Raw genomic sequence first — 15,543 nt, 5'->3', positions numbered from 1 at the left:
TATATAGTACTGTATATATAGGCTCAGAATTAGAATAGATGTCTCACACAGAGGAGAAGGTACAGAAATTCCTGGTTGAACAGACACGGTGATTACAGAATACATATGATCAGAAGTAGACTAGATCTCCCATATCAAGGACAGATACAGAATACACAGGCTAAATAGACACAATGTATATATAATATATAGGATCAGAAATAGAAAAGATCTCTGGTATAGAGGGGAAGGTGCAGAATATACAAGAGGAACAGACACACAGTACATGGAATATACAGGATCAGAAAGTAGAATAGACATCTCGTATAAAGAACAACAGATACAGAATATCCAAAACAAATAGACAGTGTACATAGAATATATAGGATGAGAAGTAAAATAGATCTCTTCTATATGAGTGAAGATGCAGAATATCCAGGGTGAAGAGACACTCTGTATATGAAATCTACAGAATCAAAAGTAGAATAGATCTCTGATAAAGAGGACAGATACAGAATATCCAGGATGAATGGACACAGTCTATAGACAATACATAAGACCAGAGAGTAGAGAAGATTCCATATAGAGGGGACAGTACACAATATATGAGGGGGGGGGGGGGCGGTGTAGCAGTCCAGCTAATAGAGTGTGTGTAGGATTGTGGGCAGACAGATGAGAGCTGTGAGCACACATATAGAATGGAGCAGCAGAGGATATGAAGGAGGGAGATGGATGCAGGTGACAGGGGACAGTCAGAGTCTCTGATTAGCTCCTGCCTCTTATCTTGCATGGAGTGAGTTGGGGAGGGAGTGAGATGAGCTCTGTGTCTGGGGAAATGACAGTGATCCATTCATACAGACACCAATCACCCCCTCCCCTTCATCTACTTCCCCCCTTCATTCACTGACCCCTGCCTTCCCTTCATCCACTGATCCCTCTCCCCCCCTTTATCCACTGATAACCCCCCCATCCCGTTTCACCCACTGATCACCCCCTCCCCTTCATCCATTAATCATTCCCTTCATTCACTGACCCCTTCCCCTCCCTTCATCCACTGATCCCCCTCTCCTCTTCATCTGCTAATCATCCCCCCCTTCATTCACCGACCCCTCCCCTCCCTTCATCTACTGATCCCCCTCCTCCCCCCTTTATCCACTGATCACCCCCTCCCCTTCATCACTGATACCCCCCCAATCCCCAAATCAAACCCCCCTTTATCCACTGATCAACCCCCCCCCCCATCCACTGATCACCCACTCCTACCCTTTCATCCACTGATGACACCCCATCTCCTTTCATCCACTGATCCCCCCTCCCCTGCATCTACTAATCATTCCCTTCATCATTCACTGACCCTCTTCCCTTCATCCACTGATCACCCCCTCACTTTTATCCACTGATCAGCCCCCCCATTTCCCTATCCAGTGATCACACCTCCCACCCTTCATCCACTGAACACCCCCCCCCCCCTTCATCCACAAATGACCCCTCTCCTCCACTGATCACCCCCCTCATCCACTGATCATCCCCCTTCCTTCCACTGATCACTACTCCCCCCATTTATCTACTGAACAACCCCCCTCCATCCACTGATCACCCCCCTATTTATCCACTGATCACCCCTCCCCTTCCATCCACGAATCACCCCTCATCCACAGATCACCTCCCATTTATCCACTGATCACCCCTCTCCTTCCATCCTTCCACTGATCACCCCCCATTTATCCACTGATCACCCCTCATCCACTGATCACCCCCCCCCCATTTGTCCACTGATCACCCCCCCCCCATTTGTCCACTGATCATCCCTGATCCACTGATCACCCCCCCCCCCCCCCCATTTATCCACTGATCACCCCTCCCCTTCCTTCCACTGAGTATCCCCATTTATCCAATGATCATCCCTCATCCACGGATCACCCCCCCCCCCCCATCTATCCAATGATCACCCCTCATCCACTGATCACCCCCCCCCCCATTTATCCACTGATCACCCCTCCCCTCTCCCCCCCCACACACAGATTAACCCTCCACACAGATCCCCCCCAGGTTCTCCTTCTGGTCCTCCTCTGGCTCGTGTCCCTCTTACCTCCCTCCTCCAGGCACGGCTCTGTCCCCCTCCCCCCTCCGTACACGCTCTGATACAATGTAATCCTATGAGATACAAGTCATCTCCCGATTGCCCCCTCCAGCCCCCCCTCTCGGAAGTGCATGGCAGTAGTCTGCAGAGATAATCCTCCCTCTTCTCATTCTCATCCCTCTTCTCATTCATTTCTCCTTCCTCTTCTCATTCTCATTCCTCTTCTCATTCCTCTTCTCCTGCCGCCAGGAATTCGGGCGGTGCGTCTTTAAGAGCGTCGGGGGCGCGCGCCGTGCTAGCCGCCCAGTGTCAGTGTGCGCGCTCCCGCTCGCTCTCTCTCCCTCTCCGAGCTGTTAAAGTCTCGGGCTGGCTGGGCTCACATGTTACTTCCTGTATGGGAGAATGGAAAGCGGGCAGCCGAGGTGTGATCAGCCCGGAGCCCCGGAGCCCAGCCTGGACTAGTGTGGACTATAGCTGCCCTTCGGTCCCCCCGGAGCCTGGAGCGGAGATCGGACTGTCCTCCACCCCGGACCTGCCGGAGAAGAGCTGCATGCATGAGATCCCGGGCTCCCCGCGGATCTCCGACTTCCCCTCCCAGTGAGCAGAGCCCAGAACCCCCCCGAGCCGGTCACCCCCTCCCCGACCTCCGCACTTCGTTCCCCGGGGATTTGTGTCGCCTGGGAGGCCCATCAGTCAACAAGTTGCCCCGGTCCTCAATGTGCATGGTGTCATGCGGAGGCTACTGCAGCCGTGCTGGTGGATCTTGTTCCTGAAAATCTCAACCTCGGTCCTGCACTATGTCCTGTGCTACCCTGGTAAGTCCTGGATTGGGGGGGAGAGCCCTGGATCTAATCATTGCCTACCTTGGGTCCCCTTCCTTGCGGCTTGCTGGGGATCTTAGGGGCCCCAATACCATTTCCTGCCTGGTAAGTCTAGGAGACCTGGATGAGTTGGGGGGGGATCTATTTCGATCTGATGGATCATTTGTCTACAATGTACCCTTGCTGGCCTTTGGCTGCCCTTTCAAGGGGGCTTAATGAGACTTTAGCCACCTTCCAGGGGCCCCCAGTACGCTGGTAAGCCAAGAAGACTGGGATGAGTTTGGTGGGGAGGTAGCTTTGGAGCAAGGAGACCTAGATAAGTGTGGTGAGGAGGTAGCCCTGGATCCGGCGGATCATTTGTCTACTCTGTCTGCATTTCCTGGCCTTTGGCTGCCCTTCCAAGGGACGTGACCAAATTCATAGCCGCCTTTCAGGGTCCCCTCATGCAGTTTCCTATGTTTTTTGTTTTCCTGGAAAGCTGAGAGGAACCTAGATGAGTTGGGTGGATGGTGGGGAGGTTGTCCTTAAGGCGATGGGTCATTTGTTCAGTGTGTGCCCCATTTCCAGACCCCTTGCTAACCTTTCCTTGATGGGACTCATAGCTACCTTCCAGGGGCCCCAGTACACTGTTAAGTCTAGAAGAGCTGGATGAGTTTGGGGGGAGGTAGCTTTGGAGTAAGAAGACCTAGATGAGTGTCTTTGGGAGGTAGCCCTGGAGATGATGGATCGTTTGTCTACCTTGTGCCCCCATTCCCTGGCTTCTTGTTGTCATTTGGCTGCCCTTCCCAGTGGCTGGATGGGACTCTATGCCACCTCTGAGGGGCCTCTAATGCCCTTTTTTATGTCTTTTGCTTCCCTGGTAAGTCAAGAGAACCTGGATGAGTTGGGTGCATGGTGGGGAGGTTACCTTTAAGCAGATGGGTCATTTGTCCAGCCGGTGCCCCTTTCCCTGACCTCTTGCTCCCTTTCCCTTGATGAGATTCTTAGCTGCCTTCCAGGGGCCCCTAATGATTCTTTTATATGTATTTTGCAACCCTAAGTTAGGACGACCTGGAGGAGTTAGGTGGGATGGGGGAAGTAGTCCTTGAGCTGAGGGATCATTTGTCTGCCCTGTTCTCCATTCCCTGGCCTCTTGCTGCCTTTCCCCAGGGGTTTGATGGGATTTTTGGCCACCTTCTGGGGTCCCTAAAGCATTTTTCTATATTATGTGCTACCCTGGTAAGTCACGAGCTCCTGGATGAGTTAGGTGGGTGGTGGGGAGATAGCCCTGGAGCTGATGGATCATTAGACTAGAATGCGCCCCCATTCCCTGGCCCCTTGCTGGCCTTTAGCTGCCCTTCCCCGGGAACTTAATGGGACTCTTAACCACCTTCCAGGGGCCCCTAATGCCCTTTTCCTGCCTGCTGTCCACATTCCAAAGCTGCTTTTTTTTGTTTTTCCCCGGTTGGGCTCCTTGTAGTTCCCTATTCATAGTCGTCCCTTTCAGCAGGATGCTTCCTTTGCTGCTGCCTGCCCAAAGTCTCTCATACCATAGCCACCTCTTTCCTGTGTTTCCCTGTGATGTATAATATTTATACATTTATATTTATACATGACACCTAAAGGCTTACTGGTCTCCCAAGATCTGGGACAGCTGTGATCTGATTGCTATTGTATTGTACCCTACCAGGGTCTACCATGCTTCTTTCCCCTCTGTAGGTAGACCATGGACGCCCATCACATCTAGAGAACGCTCCTGTGCCCGTAAACTGCCCAGACTTCTTCTGTGCTGCCTTATTACATTCATTTAATGCCATTGTTTTGTCTTTTGAGATCTCTTAACACTGCTTGCTGATTGCCCACCCTCTGTCAAGGGCTTCTACTGCCTCCTGGCTGGTGTAGCTGGCAAGCTTCTAGGCATGGGCTCCGTAGTGCTACTACCCAACTGGCAGCACGTCCCAGTGTCAGGCTTGTGTCACAGGCTGGAAGTCTGTTTAGAGGTGACTTCCAGGAGCTCAGCCTCTTCTGCCAGGCAGGAAATATTGAACAGATCCTTTGTAGGATTTGGTCTTCCCCTCCCTCCCCCCTCTCTCTTTTAGGAATCCGTTATGTGGCTGCTTTTTTGGTGCAGTGCTCGCCTAATCAAAGGAAAAGGCTGGGACAGTGCAGAGTGGGGTGCCAATCTGGGGTGACCTGTACACTTTAGGAGGATCCAGTGCCGAATGTAAAGGCCATGGCGCGTGATCGGTGGAGCCGGGCTTTTATTTTAAGGCTGGAACCTCTTAGTATTTATAAAGTCCCCCCTCTAAAGTTCTCAATCCCGCATCAACGTTGTCCTGTAACTGCATGCCCAAGTGATCCTCAGCCCAGCTCCTGAAGAGTTAACAAGTTGTTACATATTTTTCAGCTTTGTGATTGATACAACATGTCACTTGCAGACAAGGATTTCCTTTACTGGCCTCTTAACACTGAACATCAAAGAAGAGTAGCCATTCCTGTGTTGTAGTGTAGAGCTGCACACATGTTGGCTGGGTAGGGTGTATTGAGTTACAGGCTGAATGTATTTAATTGCACTAATGATGCCTCATTGACTGGGTGTTGCTTTGGTGCTTTCACTGTAATTCAGCTCTTCGGCCATGAATAGGGAGACAACGCCGCGCGCTCATGTCCGCAAAGCACATGAAATGCTCCATGAATGCTATAATTCAGCAGACGGGAGACGGAGGTCACTCCAGCACCGTTGAATTAATGTGCAGTGACTGTTTGATACCAGGGGGGGCACTACTGAGCTGTTCTTTATATTCTTGGAGTTATTAAAATCTTTCCTGGTTTCCACAAAATGTGTTGGAACAATGTCTATATAGAATACAATAGTCTGCAAAAGAAAAAAAATTGTATGAATTTATTCTGAGTAGCAATGCGTAAAATGGCAATTAATGTTTCAACTACCGGTCACATGCCAAGAAAAATTAAGAAAAGTGAACAAAAATGTATATTTTTTTACTTCTCTAATTAGCTGTTGATGTTTATGTTGCTGTGTTTTGTCTGTTTTAATTCATTGTTTTTATTTTTTTGCGCATGCAGTTTTAATAGAAAAAATATCAGAGTTGGGCAACAGATTTGTATTCAAGGCTGTTTTTGTATTGATCCATGCTCTGCTACACTCGAAGAGTGCAAAGTGTCCTCTTCGCCTCGAAGGTCTGCAACTTGGCAAAGTGTTGTCTGTGTTTTTGTTTTTTTTTTCCATCATGATAGGAACATATGTTGCATAATAATTACTAACTTTTAGCGATTTAAAACATTTTTGCTAGTAATTCATTACAAATGCAAACTCTCAAAAATTCAAATATACTACCAAAGGCGTAACAATGTAGTGGTGTGACTTTTCTTTTCCATCTCCTCTTTGGTAGCAAAGTAAATAGGTATACTTGCATATGACTTGAAATTTGGGTTTGTTGGAGCAAATTGTCTGTGCATTGCATGTATTTGTGTTGTAATGCTTCTTTTTTTATTTATTTTTTTACCGGGTATTTTGGGTTATATTTGTATGTTTTATATGATCTAATTGCTTAAAATACAGTTTTATAGATCTTTATACTTATTACTTAATCTTTTTTTCTTTTTAGTATATATTGTGTTTTTATATATATATATATATATATATGTGTGTGTGTTTTTTTTGCACTTGTAAATTTTGTCCTCTGTATTTATGGTTTTTACATAATTTTATTTGTAACAGAATACCAGTTTAGAGAATTTTTTTTTTCCAACTTTTTAAGATGTATTTTGTGAAGGCATGTCTTGTATCAGAAGTCAGGAAAGCATTATTAGTTGGCATTTGAGCTGGATACTAGATCGCTGTGGTTCAGTCAAGATTCTGAGATGTAAACTGGAGTACACCCCGTACTCCAGTTTCCATCTCAGAGTCTTGATCTGGCTTATGCACATTGATAGCCAAATCACAGGGTTTCTTGCCTTGCCCTGAAATAGTTTTTTTTTCTCTGGTCAAGATGATCTACTTTGAAATAGGGTGGCCACACTTGAGAAGAAACATTTATCTCTCTATTGATTTATTCTCTATTTCAGTCCGTTGAGTGATGTCCTTCTCTGTGCCTCTGATATTGTACAGTAATTACATCTAGTAGGGTCTCTTTGGGAGCACTTGAGGGAAAACAAGCCGTGATGCAGGTTTAATGTGACAGCCTCGCAAGCAGGTCTGATTTAAATCCTTCTTGGACTCTGTTTGCACTTTGTGATGAAAAAAAATTCAGTCTTGACATTTACAGGTGTCTGCTGAAATGACACCAAGGCCAACGAAGATTGTTGGTGCAGCTTTGGTGTTCTTAAATATCAGCTTTGTATTTGGTTGCAGTCAGGTGATCAAATTTAGGATCTAGTTTTGTCGGTACTCTGACATGAACCTAGTTATGGCTGCTACCTCCTAATCTGATATAAACGGCAAACACTTTTAACCAAAGTATCCTCTGATGTTTGAAACCATGTCATATTTTTAACAATATGATTTTACTCTCTTAATTTACTGTAACAAGCAGCGCAACACTGGTTTGTATTCCTTTGCCTAAGACCACGAGCCAGGTAGCCAATGCTCCTTGAAAATTATAGCTGGTGTCTAACTTTTTCGGTTTTCTTTAATGGAGCTGACTTCTTAAAATAAACTTCTGCTGGCTCTTGGATTCGTTTAGACGGGCTGCTGATTTCCATATTAATTTTGTCCACCCCTGCTGTAGACCATGCCTAGACTTAAGAAAACCATCTAGTTAGGGGCAAAGCAGCTTTAGCCTGCTCTTGGTTGTCATATACTGCCGAGTCTTGTCCTTCCTAGCTGTAGGAACGTGTTTGTCGATGTAGAACTCCTATTTTAAGAATTTAACCACAATTCAGTTTCTTAAACCAGTCAGACTGAATGTTTAGGAATAAGGTGTGCTCAGTTTGAGCAGGGAAGGCTCCAAAAAACTTGGTAGTATCTGACTTCCTGTTTTTGTCTTGGGTCTGGTTTTCAATGTCTATCAAGTAGAACTTCCATTGGGGGAACCTAAGATCACTCTTTATTTTTGTATAAATTAAATTACTGGTATAAACCATGTTCGAATAAGGGATCAAAGACTAAATTTGCCTACTCATGGTTGGCCTCTTTGTAATCCATCTACTTGTACTCTTGGACTTTGGGAATACAATAGCTCTTGCGTTAAAGACATCAATATTTACTTTTTGTGATAATATGCTCATGCCAAGTATAATGCTGTTTTACAATGTGAAGTAGCTGGAAACAAGATACAAGATTACGGCAGAGACTGTCAGTATAACCATTTCAAGTGCAGTAGCCCATAGTAAAAAAGCAGGGATACATTTTTCCTTGTCCAAAAATAAAGAATCATTTTCAGTAAGTGACCAAATGTAATTTCTCGTTATACCAGGTTGTTAAAATTGAATTTAGGTGCACAAAATAGGTTTGGAGACATTTAGTTATAGTCTTCTATCTTATTTAACAACCTATTATATATTTGGGTTTTCTGACCATACGAAGTTGTGTAATGTTGTTGACTTAGTTACCGACACTTATAACTATCACTTGTCCTAAATCAAGGTAAGGGATTGGTGAATTGTAATGATCTATGGCAGGGGTTTCAAACTGGTTGCTCTCTAGCTGTTGCAAAACTACAAGTCCCATTATGCCTCTGCCTTTGGGGAGTCATGCTTGTAACTATCAATTGTGCAGTGCCTCACGGGACTTGTAGGTGGGCAACAGCTGGAGGGCCACCAGTTTGACACCTGTGATCTTTGACAACTAATCTCAGTTAGGATTTCATGGAACTTTAGGGTTACCCAGACATGGCTAGGGGCTCCTTTGGGCTGTGGATGTTTGCCCTTCATCGCATGGCTTGTAACTGTCAATCTTTCAATGCCTCACGGGACTTGTAGTTTGGATGCAGCTGAAGGGCCTCCAGTTTGACACCCGTGATCTATGGCAACTAATCTCAGTTAGGATTTCATGGAACTTTAGGGTTACCCAGACATGGCTAGGGGCTCCTTGGGCTGTGGATATTCGACCTTCATCGCATGATGACTACATAATTTTGAGTCCAAAGCCACATGGTAGAGACGGCATCTAACACCACTTACTTTTTTAGATGTCTGTAAAGATGGCATTTTGGCCACCACTTTAAGGGGGGCATTCTCCTCACTGACCCATACTGTAAGGGCACATTCTCTTCCCTGACCACCAAAGTATGGGGGGAGTGGCAATCTTTCCACTGACCAACGTAAGGAGTTGAAATCTTCCTATTGACCAGTGTAAAAGGAGCAGTCTTCCCACTGACCACAAATGTAAGGGGGTACAGTCTTTCCTCTGTCTCCGAATTAATTTTAGCATGGGTTCCCTGAGACCAAACCTTTATTTTAAGGGTATCTTCTGGGGTTAACAGGTTGAGAGAGGTTGAATTATGGAACCCAGATAACTTGGATATGTTTGTAATTACAGGTGGCTGATTTGAACCCTGAACACTTGCTTGTGTCACATAAGTCTTTTAATATATAGGTAGAAAAAAAGCATTTGAAAAATGAGTTGACTGCACACAAAAAAACGTATTTCTTCTAGCTAAGAACAACAAGCCTCAGCATATGACAACCAGGAGCAAGTTTTTGCCCCTACATAGAAGTATCTGAAGAGGACAGCAGTGGTTCTCTGATGGTAGCACCCACCTTTGGCTCCAGCAGAGATTGGGAGATGTCAGGAGAGGACAGGACAGCAATAGTTCTCTCATTGCATAACTCACATTGGCCATAGCAGAAAATGTGGACGCTTCCGAAGCAATTTTTTTTTTTTTTTTTTTACTTTAGATCCTCTGAAACATGTAGCGGTATTTCAATATCTTGAGCTGGATTGTTGCCTGAACAGCATGACGGGGAAGTACATCCTAAAATACACATACATGGTGTTGTCATGAATTTCAGGAGCCAGGTCTATGTTCCTTTCACAAGGACATCTAGCAATCCACTTGATGTGCCAGTTTCTTAGAGCTCTAACAAAAGAACGCTGTTCCAGGTTGGTCCACTCATAGAACACCCCACACACCTTCCAATTGGGTGCCGACCAAGCTCATAGGCTGCACCTCTATTCTGTCCTATTCAGTTTGAGCTCTAAGAACAACAGAAGACGTCCGGATGCCCGCACTCCAATACGATCCATTTTATTAATATGATTTGTATATTATGTGTTGTATATTGTATATTATTAAAGTGGATCGTATTGGCGTACGACCATCCGTACGTCTTTTGTTGAGTTCAAACTGAATAGAATTTTTAAAATTGCCTAACACAATGCTGAAATCATCCATCTGCCTTCATAAATAAGCTTGATTTGTGTTGCAGTGATTTAGTAACACCTTGCTTTTATTATGGAGATTTATTGATGGTATTACAATTTTTGTTTGAGAATGGATCATTTAAAATTAAGAAAAACTATTGAATATTTGTATTTATCTCTTCCTGCTGACTCGCATAAGCCATTCATGAATTCTGTTTAGAAATGCATCTCTGATTTATTTAAGTGCAAATGTATCCGGAAACATTTGTACCCCATCCAAATTCTGTGCATCATCGGAATACTGTGAATAATGTAATTCCTATTGATTCCAACTGCGAGCATTAGTCATTGGGTAAGCTCCTGAGATATTGTTGGTGTACTTAACCTGAGTTTGAAATATTGAATGGTCGAATTGAAGAAATCGGTGGGTTGACTGTGATTCCCCCTGTGCATGTGGTATTTGTCATTGTCCATAAAGATGGCTATATATTTTTGTCCCAGCTCACGTTGATCATCGATTTCATGCTGGTCTATGAGGCAGTATGACAGTTACAGAGCAGTGACTAGACCCTAATCTTTGCCTTGAACTGCTGTCGGCCTATTCTCCCTATTGAATGATTACAATAGGTTTTATTTCTTGTGAGCTTTAAAGGGAAAATGCTACTTTTCCTAAGGAAAACAAATTTACATAAAGATACAAAAGCCATTTTTAATTTAATGGTATTAATTTTTCAATGTGCAGCCAAAAAATATAAAATGTGTCTTGTTTTGCAAGTAGGGGTGGTGATGTTGCGTATACTGGGTACAGAAAGCCTGAAGAAATCCAATTGCTTGCTTGACTCGCTGTTTTTCTCAGACATTGCAGAAACATGAAGCCAGATTGCAAGCACCCCCTGAAGTAGAATTTTTATTTTATTTTAATATGACACACTAATGCACACCTAAGGGGGTTGACTGCCCTTATTGCGATTTTGTGGTTGCTTAGTTAGTGATCATGCCTACTCACTAGTTGAGAAATGGGGGTCAATTCATTAAGAGTTAAAAAACGACTGAAAAAAATGCAGTAAAATAATGCATGCGGTAAATTTTTTGCAAATCACTAAGAATTTTGCTGCAAATAACTCTTGCGCTAAAATATCTGTATTGTGGTAATATTTTCATGCTCGAATTACTGCAGGTAGCTGGTTAAGGAAGCCAGACGTGATGTCCTTAACAGTGGATAACTCGGCTGCCAGCGAGTGTCCCACTGACAGCTGAATGAGAACATAAGTCGTACCTGACTTTTTACCGCAGCGCAAATATCCAGCATGGCCCAAGAATAGGATTCCTTTCAAACAATCTAGTCCTGATGGTCCTTCTCATTGTTTTGTGTAGCAAAACTGCTTGCTTTGGATATAATGTTTAGCCTGTGCTAGCTCAATTGTCCTACAGATTGGATATGGAAGCAGTTCGCCTTTTGTTAATGAACTACAGTTCTTAGCATGGCTTGTCCTTGAAGGTGTGAGCCCCTGGCTGGATCATTTATATCTGTCCTGACACCTGATATGGCCCTGCTAGGATAAGGATGACCGCCTGGGAGCTGTCCCTGAATGCTGTTGCCCCCCCAGGTTTTGGTCTAAAAAAGCCAAAATAATCCCTTGTCCCACCTATTGGCTTTGTATTGCATGTCATTTCCAGAGGTTATGTAGTCTGTAATGAGTCAAGCTACATTGTACAAATACATGCTTCATAGAGAACACACAACTGCCATAAACAACAGTCCCCATCTTATCTTCAATGAATTGTAGTAATTGCTGTAAAATTATTTTAAATAATTAATTTGACTTATTTTTCTGTTTTCATTTTTGCCTTATAGTGGCTTGTTGGTACCAGGTGCATGGATCTGCATTGACCAACTCAGGTTAAATGCATAGGGACATAGCAAACAGTTTCTCTCTCTATGTACTACATGCTGCAGTGCTTTAAGTTAAAGTGTTTTGTAATTTTAAATTTAGTTGAAGTTTAGGTATGGCAGTATTGGAATAGTTAGATTCCAGCGTGGACCAATAGAAGTATGTATGTGCCATACCTGTGGGATCCACATGGAAGCCAGAAATCACTGTAGTAGGTACAGACCAATGTAATTATGTATGTGCCATACCTGTGGGATCCACATGGAAGCCAGAAATCACTGTAGTAGGTACAGACCTATGTAAGTATGGACTAAGCTTGGACCAATAGAAGTATGTATGTGCCATACCTGTGGGATCCACATGGAAGCCAGACATCACTGTAGTAGGTACAGACCAATGTAAGTATGGACCATGCTTGGACCAATGTAATTATGTATGTGCCATACCTGTGGGTTCACCATTGAAGCTTGAAATCTCTGTAGTAGGTATGGACCAAGCTTGGACCAATGTAATTATGTATGTGCCATACCTGTGGGTTCACCATTGAAGCTCGAAATCTCTGTAGTAGGTATGGACCAAGCTTGGACCAATGTAATTATGTATGTGCCATACCTGTGGGTTCACCATTGAAGCTCGAAATCTCTGTAGTAGGCATGGACCAAGCTTGGACTAATGTAATTATGTATGTGCCATACCTGTGGGTTCAAGCTCGAAATCTCTGTAGTAGGCAACACTACTATAATCATTGCCACTAGCTTTCAGATACTGTGCCGAGTGGCTACACTGCTAACTAATACAGGAGGTCACCTGCTTGGCACAGGCACCATTCAGAGGACACTTTACAATATCTCAATGAAAGTGAAGTGTTATCTGATTGGACGAGCTGAACATCGTGGCATCACTACCTTGAGTCTCCACCTTGTTGAATCAGAATGCTTTGTATTCATTGAGAAAATGCAAATTGTTCCCTGAATTACACCCATGCAGAGCGAGCCACCTTGCTTGTTCTCAGTGCAGTAGGGCAGCAGCTTGTTGCCTACAATGGTGCTTCCCAGCTATCCTAGACTACCCACAGCTATGGCACATACAATCTTACATTGGTCCAAGTTTTATCTTCTGTTTTCTGTGAAAATGTTCCATCATGCTGTGGAGGGCAGTTAAAATGAATTGATGCACATAAAAATGAAAAAGGTGCCATGTATGGGTGTAACTAGAGTCTTGGCATTAAAGAAAAAAAAATATGGCCCCATACTGTTGTTTTTTTTTTTCCTTTTCATGCAAATGATGGGAATGTCAGAATTTATAGATTTTCTAGCCAACAGATTGAAATGTGTGGATGGGTGCAGTCAACAGCTGCTGACTATATGGATATCTTAATCCACAGAGCAGCCTTTCTCAACCAGGGTGCCCTGAGGTTTCTTCAGGGGTGCCTTGGCAAAATGTCTAAAAAAAAAAAAAAAAAAAAAAAAAAAATTGACTAAAATTTGCATACAAGTCAGCGGGTGGATGAGGCCTGCCTTTTAGTTACACTAAGCCACAGGGTGTTCATTGTGCACCATTACGACCTTCTAGCCGCCGGCGTCCTGACAACCAATGACATCATCAGTTGATAAGGAGGATGCCAGCATCCTAGTTTGACCCTCCCCTACCCCTCTCCATCAGCGCTGGGGTCACATTAGCTCAGTGAGGGAGAAGAGAAACACTGGAGTACTAGTCAGTACCAGTGTGCAAAAGTGTATTTGCTTTGGAAGAATAAATCACCTTTAATGTTTGGTGCCCTATATGTGTTGATGTTGCTGCGTTATATAAAACTATTAGAATATTTTTTCACATTTTAGAATGGAGTTCTCTTTTAAAATTATGGACAGTCTTAAGGCACCCCATTTTAGAATGGGGGCCTCAAGACTATCCATAATTTTAAAGGGTGCCTCGGGACTGTCCAGAATTTAAAAGGGTGCCTCGGGACTGTCCATCATTTGAAAGGGTGCCTTGGCTGAAAAAAGGTTGAGAAACATTGACGTAGAGAAAGGGGGGAGAAAAAAAAACCCTTTTTTTTTCTTTTCTTTTCTTTTCTGAATACGATTTGGATTATCCGCGTTTATGGATGATCTGACGATCAGGTTGGAATGTGCGGTTGGACATGGCCGACAACTGCTGCTTGTATGGACACCTGTATTCCATAGCAATAGAGTGGTTGCCTATCTCGATTGTAAATTCTACCAACTTGTCCTTTTTATTTTTACAGTATGTCGTCTCCTGCATACGATCATGTGAGATAATTTAAAAAAAGCCGCAAAATAATAGCGAGCAGTCAGCTCGTTGTCTGGAAGTAGCGATCAGGCTTTTGACCTATACATATAACGCGTCCAGTGCGTTCGGAGCAGAACTTGTCACAGGAGATTGCTGAGCTTCATAAATCACAGAGAAGAGCTTCGCAGAAATGGGGCTGAAGCGGTAATGTGATTTCTTGGCGATTTAAATGCAAAGGCTCCTTAAATGCCTGTGTCAGAGTAAAAAGGGGGGAGGGGGGGCAAGAAAACGTAATTTAATTCCGTTGGAAATGGGAAGGGGCGGAAAAGCTACTTAATACACCGCCAAAATTACCTCCGTGGTGGGAATACGCATTTTTTACGCATTTTGTGAAAAGCTATGTGGGTGTAATCTGTTCTGCAGTCACTTTGCATGCTGTGCATATTTGCTGGCTTAGGGAGAGCAATAACTTATTATTGTTGGAGACGCGGAAAAAAAAATACAGTGACTTATTTGAAATTGCAAAACAAGGGCTGCCTGTAGTCTCATTGCGGCCCCAGGCTGATGCATTATTACTCTCCGTGATTCCAGCTTAATTCCGGGCCCCGAGCGGCAAACGAAGCGGTACATTTGCCTTGAGTTACTTCATAAGGGAGAGGTGCGTATCTGTGACTTAATGCATTGTGTCTGCGAAAAGCTTAATAGGTTGGTTTAGTTTGTTTTTTTTTTTTTTTTTGGTTCAATGAAGAAGGAAAAAGAAATTGTAAAGGATATATTCCAGTGCTTTCTTTATTACAAATGGAAGTTCGTTCACAGCATTGTAATTTATTAAGGTGCCTTATGTCTAATCTTTAGGATAAAAAAACATTGTTGGGGCCCTTTGACACTTATGAGTGTGTGTGTGTTAACCACTTCCAGTCCGGACATGTTTACCCCCTTCCTGGCCATGCCAATTTTCAGCTTTCAGTGCTATCACACTTTGAATGACAATTGCACGGTCATGCAACACTGTACCCATTTGAATGCTTTAGCATTTTTTTGAGACAGATAACTTTATTTTGGTGGTATTTATTCACCACTGGGATTTTTTATTTTTTTTCTATATAAATGAAAAAGTCCAAAAATTTTGCAAAAAAGTGTTTTTCTTATAAAATTTTGCAAATAAATAATCTTTCTTCATAAATATTGGGCAAAATTTATTCAGTTATTTTTTAGAAA

The 15,543-nt window shown here is 43.5% G+C and overlaps 1 protein-coding gene across 2 annotated transcripts in view; it reads left to right on the top strand.

Moving 5' to 3' along the window:
• Positions 1-2,373: 2,373 nt before the first annotated feature.
• The window catches only part of PTPRG (protein tyrosine phosphatase receptor type G), a 715,101-nt gene continuing 701,931 nt past the window's right edge, over positions 2,374-15,543 (top strand). For both annotated transcript variants that reach the window (XM_089682035.1, XM_089682036.1), the window contains exon 1: positions 2,374-2,874. In XM_089682035.1, coding sequence (XP_089538161.1) covers positions 2,790-2,874 — 85 coding nt within the window. In that variant the 5' untranslated portion in view covers positions 2,374-2,789. The remainder of the gene's footprint in view (positions 2,875-15,543) is intronic.

This window comes from Staurois parvus, unplaced genomic scaffold (genome assembly GCF_062004578.1).
Source record: "Staurois parvus isolate SC_StPar_1 unplaced genomic scaffold, SC_StPar_1.0 ptg000283l, whole genome shotgun sequence".
Classification (NCBI taxonomy): domain Eukaryota; kingdom Metazoa; phylum Chordata; class Amphibia; order Anura; family Ranidae; genus Staurois; species Staurois parvus.
Note: the sequence above shows the minus strand (reverse complement) of the source record. Positions and strands in the feature narration are given on the sequence as shown.